The sequence below is a fragment of the Ranitomeya imitator genome, chromosome 3 (assembly GCF_032444005.1).
Source record: "Ranitomeya imitator isolate aRanImi1 chromosome 3, aRanImi1.pri, whole genome shotgun sequence".
NCBI lineage: Eukaryota > Metazoa > Chordata > Amphibia > Anura > Dendrobatidae > Ranitomeya > Ranitomeya imitator.
In genome coordinates, this window is record NC_091284.1 from 832,556,198 (window position 1) to 832,563,995 (window position 7,798).

General features: G+C 43.3%; 1 protein-coding gene across 1 annotated transcript; it reads left to right on the forward strand.

Moving 5' to 3' along the window:
• The first annotated feature begins 5,777 nt into the window (after nucleotides 1-5,777).
• LOC138671831 (olfactory receptor 6B1-like) lies at nucleotides 5,778-6,722 on the forward strand. The gene has a single exon (XM_069759965.1). It carries the CDS (start codon nucleotides 5,778-5,780, stop codon nucleotides 6,720-6,722), a length of 945 nt encoding a protein of 314 aa, XP_069616066.1.
• The last annotated feature ends 1,076 nt before the right edge of the window (nucleotides 6,723-7,798 follow it).

The following is a 7,798-nucleotide window of genomic DNA, read 5'->3' on the forward strand; positions in this document are numbered from 1 at the left end:
GGCGGAGGCAGTGTGATGGCGCGGGCATGCATGGCTGCCAGTGGCACTGGTCACTAGTGTTTATTGATGATGTGACACAGGACAGAAGCAGCCGAATGAATTCTGAGGTCTTCAGAGCCGCCATACTGTGTGCTCAGGTCCAGCCAAATGCAGCAAAACTGATTGGTCGCCGTTTCATACTACAGATGGACAATGACCCAAAACATAAAGCCAAAGCAACCCAGGAGTTTATTAAAGCAAAGAAGTGGAATATTCTTGAATGGCCAAGTCAGTCACCTGATCTCAACCCAATTGAGCAGCATTTCACTTGTTAAAGACTAAACTTCAGACAGAAAGTCCACAAACAAACAGCAACTGAAAACCACCGCAGTGAAGGCCTGGCAGAGCATCAAAAAGGAGGAAAAACAGCGTCTGGTGATGTCCATGAGTTCAAGACTTCAGGCAGTCATTGCCAACAAAGAGTTTTCAACCAAGTACTAGAAATGAACATTTTATTTAAAATTATTTAATCTGTCCAATTACTTTTGGTTTCTTTAAAAACAGGGTGGCACATGTTAAGGAGCTGAAACTCCTAAACCCTTCATCCAATTTTAATGTGGATACCCTCAAATGAAAGCTGAAAGTCCGAACTTCAACTGCATTTGAATTGTTTTGCTTAAAATTCATTGTGGTAATGTCTATAACAAAAATTAGAAAAATGTTGTCTCTGTCCAAATATATATGGACCTAACTGTATATCGTTTATTATGTGGCACTCATTCCTTGGTTAGGGATTTGTTCAAAGTTATTCTACTGCGATGGAGTCTTTCTGGATCCATATTGGATCATTTCTGAGCTATTGTTGGAAGGACATGGCCAACAGTTTATAATTCTTGACCTCTGTATCCCACCAGAAGCTCATATGCATGCGTGGCACCAGTGCTTCGAGTTCTGACTGTCAGTGAGAAGAAGATAGATCGGTCACCTCCAACTGAGGTAGTCTTCGGTTGGACCTTGGGAGCCTTTCCGCATCATGGGTTCATTATTTTCTTAGATAATGGGAACATTACATGGGTCCTCTGTTAGACTATGTTGTCCGGGAAGCTCGGGAATGGTCGGTTCACTTTTTTAAATTGTTTTAGTATTATTTACAATAACCATTTTGTCTTTGAGAGTCAAAAGATAATTACAAATCATATCTAAAAGCAAGTCAAATTTTAGGATATCTCATGGCACATAAAAGGCAGGAATTTTGATTTGTAGGTGATGCCCTTCTTCCCTCTTTGTGGTTTTCACGAGACGTGGGAATATCAAAGGTAAAAAATGTATATGCTTCCCACATGAATAAAGAAGGACTAGAAAATTCTTCAAACCCATACCATAAATTTTTGAGAAGTGTCATCCCATAAAAACGTTGGTGCCCTTTACATTTGTTGGAGGCCTTCTCTTCTCATTGTAGGTTCCCAAGTCATTAATGTATAGGATCATTGCATACTTTCAATCCCATGTGGGAGGTCTGAATTTTTGATTTTCGCACAGTTAAGGAAAATCCAGTGTAGATTGATCCATCTTGATCTCAAAAGTAGCCATATTGATTTCATTTTTTATTCATACAATGTTGAAATGCTTGGGAGTGAATGTTTTCGTTGCTTGTATACCTCGGTCCCTTATCATGTCCTGCAAATGCAAATGATCAAATGGGTCACTGGATGGATGCTGGATTACACAGAAATAGGCTTGATGGTCAGAACATTTATAGATATTTCTTTGTACCTTTAGGCTATGTGCACATGTTGCGGATTATTTGCGGTTTTTTAGCGTTTTTGCGCTATAAAAACGCTATAAAACCGCAAATAATCTGCATACATTAAGCATCCTATCATTTTTAATGAAATCCGCAATTTCAGTGCACATGATGTGCGTTTTTCCGCATGAAAAACGCATTGCGGAAAAATAAATGAACCTGCTCATTAATTTTGCGGTTTTTTCGCGGTATTCCCAATGTCTAAAGCATTGGGAAATGTCCGGAAAAAAACGCGCAAAAAAAGACAAGTTGCTAACAATTACAGCATTCTGCTGGCACTTCTTTCAGCAGCACATCCATCACTTTCCATTACTTTTCAAAAGGCTTTGCGTGAGAATGTCATCAGTCCAGCACATAAAAAAAAGAGATTGATATTTGGCATTTGCAACAATTTGTTGACACTTGCAGCAATTTATTGACACTGCAGTCTGCTGACACTTCCTTCAGCAGCACTTCCTTCACTTTCCAACAGTCTCTGTATTTCAGTTTCAGCAGCACAGCATAGATTCTCAGTGCTGGACACAACAGATCTCACGGACACCTTTCAGTGACAGCAATATCTTGAAGTAGCTCATTTGGATACTATGTACAGTCTTTCAACCTACACCTTTCTAATAGTCTCCTCCACACACAGGTATCAGTCACCAGCTATCTCTGGTGTGGCATTCCTCTTCACTCTAAAGGTACCGTCACACTCAGCAACTTTGCAAAGAGAACGACAACAATCCGTGACGTTGCAGCGTCCTGGATAGCGATCTTGTTGTGTTTGACACACAGCAGCGATCTGGATCCCGCTGTGCCATCGCTAGTCGGAGCTAGAAGTCCAGAACTTTATTTCGTCGCCGGGTCGGTGTGTATCGTCATGTTTGACATCAAAAGCAACGACGCCAGCAAGGAGCATAGGGCCCCTAGATGTGTGTCGGATCGGTACGCTCCGGCTGTTTGACATGGAGCTCACAACCAGCGAGAACGAGAAGTGAGTCGCCGTTACGTCACTGGATCGCTCCTGCATCGTTCTGGAGTTGCTGTGTTTGACGTCTCTACAGCGACCTAAACAGCGACGCTCCAGCGATCTAGTTTAGGTCGGCTCATTGTATCGCTGCAGCGTCGCTGAGTGTGACGGTACCTTTAGACACTAGCTTTAAGACCCTGGAGACTGTCATTCCTACATAGTACAGCCATTACTTAAAGGGAACCTGTCACCCCGTTTTTTGAGATTGAGATATAAATACTGTTAAATAGGGCCTGCGCTGTGCGTTACTATAGTGTATGTAGTGTACCCTGATTCCCCATGTATGCCGAGAAATACATTACCAAAGTCGGCGTTTTCGCCTGTCAATCAGGCTGGTCTGGTCAGGTGGGCGTGTTCACAGCGTTCTTTTCTTCCCCAGGTTTCCGTTGGTGGCGTAGTGGTGTGCGCATGTCCAAGGTCCGGATTCCCTGTGCCCACGTGAAGACACAGCGCGCGATCTGCGCTGTCATTCCTTTCATCGGTGCGGGCGGCCATCTTCCTGGGGCCGCGCGTGCGCAGATGTAGTGCTCTGCTGCACCGAGCTTCAGGAAAATGGCCGCGGGATGCCGCGCGTGCGCAGAAGAGATCGCGGCGGCCATTTTCCCAAAGCCGAGTTTGCATCTCGGCTTTGGGAAAATGGCCGCCGCGATCTCTTCTGCGCACGCGCGGCATCCCGCGGCCATTTTCCTGAAGCCCCGTGCAGCAGAGCACTACATCTGCGCACGCGCGGCCCCAGGAAGATGGCCGCCCGCACCGATGAAAGGAATGACAGCGCAGATCGCGCGCTGTGTCTTCACGTGGGCACAGGGAATCCGGACCTTGGACATGCGCACACCACTACGCCACCAACGGAAACCTGGGGAAGAAAAGAACGCTGTGAACACGCCCACCTGACCAGACCAGCCTGATTGACAGGCGAAAACGCCGACTTTGGTAATGTATTTCTCGGCATACATGGGGAATCAGGGTACACTACATACACCATAGTAACGCACAGCACAGGCCCTATTTAACAGTATTTATATCTCAATCTCAAAAAACGGGGTGACAGGTTCCCTTTAAAAAACCATCCCTCGATCAAAACTGTGCCGCTAATTATAGACCTGTCTCTAATCTTCCCTTCATCTCTAAACTCCTCGAACGCCTGGTCCACTCCCGTCTTACCCGCTATCTCTCAGATAACTCTCTTCTCGACCCTCTTCAATCTGGCTTCCGCTCTTTACACTCTACTGAAACCGCCCTCACTAAAGTCTCTAATGACCTACTAACAGCTAAATCTAATGGTCACTACTCCATGCTAATTCTCTTGGATCTCTCTGCAGCATTCGATACTGTGGATCATCAGCTCCTCCTCACTATGCTCCGCTCCATCGGCCTCAAGGACACCATTCTCTCCTGGTTCTCCTATCTCTCTGACCGATCCTTCACTGTATGTTTTGCTGGTTCCTCCTCCTCTCACCTTCCCCTTACTGTTGGGGTTCCTCAAGGATCAGTCCTAGGCCCCCTCCTCTTCTCGTTGTATACTGCCCCTATTGGACAAACAATCAGTAGATTTGGTTTCCAGTACCATCTCTATGCTGACGACACCCAATTATACACTTCTTCTCCCGATATCACACCGACCTTTTTAGAAAACTCCAGTGATTGTCTTACCGCTGTCTCTAACATCATGTCCTCCCTCTATCTGAAACTAAACCTGTCAAAAACTGAACTCCTCGTGTTCTCTCCCTCTACTAACCTACCTTTGCCTGACATTGCCATCTCCGTATGCGGTTCCACCATTACTCCAAAGCAACATGCCCGCTGCCTTGGGGTCATCCTTGATTCGGAGCTTTCATTCACCCCCCACATCTGATCACTGGCTCGCTCTTCTTACCTGCATCTCAAAAACATTTCTAGAATTCGCCCTTTTCTTACTTTCGACTCTGCAAAAACTCTGACTGTTTCACTTATTCATTCTCGTCTGGACTATTGTAACTCTCTACTAATCGGCCTCCCTCTTACCAAACTTTCCCCGCTCCAATCGGTCCTGAATGCTGCTGCCAGGATCATATTCCTCACCAACCGTTACACCGATGCCTCTACCCTGTGCCAGTCATTACACTGGCTACCCATCCACTCCAGAATCCAGTACAAAACTACTACCCTCATCCACAAAGCACTCCATGGCTCAGCACCACCCTACATCTCCTCCCTGGTATCAGTCTACCACCCTACCCGTGCCCTCCGCTCCGCTAATGACCTCAGGCTAGCATCCTCAATAATCAGAACCTCCCACTCCCGTCTCCAAGACTTTACACGTGCTGTGCCGATTCTTTGGAATGCACTACCTAGGTTAATACGATTAATCCCCAATCCCCACAGTTTTAAGCGTACCCTAAAAACTCATTTGTTCAGACTGGCCTACCGCCTCAATGCATTAACCTAACGATCCCTGTGTGGCCTATTTATTAAAAAAAACAAAAAAACAATCAGGTTTCTCGCATCATGTTCTCATTCACTTTATGCAGTTAATAGCCCTCTGTGTCTGTACTGCTACATACTTAGGCAGGTAACTGGTTCATGCAGCTTTACATGAACACCCGAGCCTTACACTATGGCTGGTCCGAATAACTAAAGCAATTGTTACCATCCACCTCTCGTGTCTCCCCTTTTCCTCATAGTTTGTAGCTTGCGAGCAGCAGGGCCCTCATTCCTCCTGGTATCTGTTTTGAACTGTATTTCTGTTATGCTGTAATGTCTATTGTCTGTACAAGTCCCCTCTATAATTTGTAAAGCGCTGCGGAATATGTTGGCGCTATATAAATAAAAATTATTATTATTATTATTATATATAGTACAAAAGGTACAAAACGCAGACCACCAGGGAAATTTTTATTTTCTAAATAACATTCTCAATTATGTATTAACACATGGATGATATTTCATATTTTGCTATATTTTATATTTTTAGTGCTGTTTTGGAAGTTCTCGGAAACTAAAATGGTCAATCAAAGCAATGTCGGAGAGTTTGTCCTCCTTGGTTTTCCTGGTATCTCTGAAAAATTTCATATCACCGTTTCCTTGAGCTTCTTTGTGATATACAACATTGCTTTGTTCTCCAATGGTATAGTTCTCGGTTTGATCATTCTTCAAGAACACCTCCACCAACCCATGTATATCATTATTGGAAACCTGGCTCTGTCCGACCTTATATTTGACACATTAACTTTACCAAAAATCATTGCCAAGTATTGGTTTAATGATGGTTCCTTGTCCTTCGTGGCTTGTTTTTTTCAGATGTTTTTTGTCCATAATTTGGGTTCTCTAGACTCATTTATTATCATGCTCATGGCTGTTGACCGCTTCATCGCCATTTGTAGACCTCTACATTACTCTTCCATCATCTCTAACAAAATGGTTTCAATGCTCTGCCTTATTTTTTGGTCAATCGCTTCTTTGATCGGTCTCTGGATTGCCATCATGGGAGCCCAACTGCCATACTGTGGACCAAATAGAATTAAGAACTGCTTTTGTGCCCTTACACCTGTATCAGTATTATCCTGCGTAGATTCTATCAAAGTCAGGCGTACTGTCTTTACCATTGCTCTAGTTGTTCATCTTCTTCCGTTATCCTTCATTATATTCTCCTATATATTCATTATATGGAAAATCCGTCTTATGGCCCATACCCAAAATTGGCAAAAATTATTTTACACATGCACCACTCACTGGCTTGTTATTTTTTTATATTTTGTGCCAAGGTTGGTAGTTTATACCTACAATCAATCTCAGCTCATATCCAATGCAGATGTCAATGTCCTACTTATTTGCGTTTATACATTTGTGCCACATTTTGCAAGTCCCATCATTTACTGTCTCAGAACAGAAGAAATAAGAAATACCATGAAAAATTTCTTTCGGAAGCTTGTGCCTCATTCACTGTAATCGGTGGAGAATTAGGACCCTATAGACATTAGATCTCTCCCAACAGAGGTGGCTGGATGATTCCTATCAGCCCATTGTAAATTCATGGATGCTAAGACAAACCGATCATTCATTTGTATGTGAGAATCGGGAGAAATAGTTGTTGGCCAAACGAGTATTCAGTGATTTGCTGTCTAAAGTGACCATTAGAGTTGAGCATATGTTTCGAAATTTTAATTGGGCAGGTGTTCAGTTCATGTGAGAAATTCAATTCACGTTGAGTCAAATTAATGAAAATTGAATTGGTCAGGAAGCTTTGAAAAAGATCTTATACTCACTGCTCCTGGGTCGTTTCTATGCCTGTCCCACCACTGCCGGTGTTCATATCGGTTCTTCTATCTTTTTTCTCTTACGTCTATCTTTTACCTTCCATCTGGCCAGGTCTTCTGCTCACAAGTCCCTACATCATCTTGTGGAGCATGGTGCACATCTTGGACATGTGTCACACTAGATGTAGTCATGTGGGACCAAGTGAATTAAAGATCTAGCCAGGACTAAGAAGATAGAAGATAGAATATAGAAGAACCTCTCTGAAGACAATCTGCAGGACAGGATTACAGAGGGTGTAAGAACAATGAGTATTAGGCTGCTGTCACACTAGCAGTATTTGGTCAGTATTTTACATCAGTATTTGTAGCCAAAACCAGGAGTGGGTGATAAATCCAGAAGTTGTGCAGATGTTTCTTTTATACTTTTCCTCTTATTGTTCCACTAATGGTTTTCGCTTACAAATACTGATGTAAAATACTGACCAAATACTGCTAGTGTGACGGCAGCCTAAAGATTTCATTTCTGCCCTTCCCCATCCTCTATAATCAGGCAAAATGGTGGACACCTGGCCTCTATTTTTCTGGGTTTGCCTGAAATTGCTTGCAAAAAAAAACTCTGCGAATTATGGTGAGTCTGAATTTTTGGAAAAGATCGAGGTGAAATCAATTTGCCTCTAATCGATTTTTTCATCTCTATTGGGCCTCCGAAGGGTTGATGGAGAATAAGAATAATAGCAAAAATAGAAATCCAAAAAATAAGACATATTT

Excerpts from the sequence above, each read along its gene's own strand:
- LOC138671831 (XM_069759965.1), top strand. The coding sequence starts at position 5,778 with ATGGTCAATCAAAGCAATGTCGGAGAGTTTGTCCTCCTTGGTTTTCCT.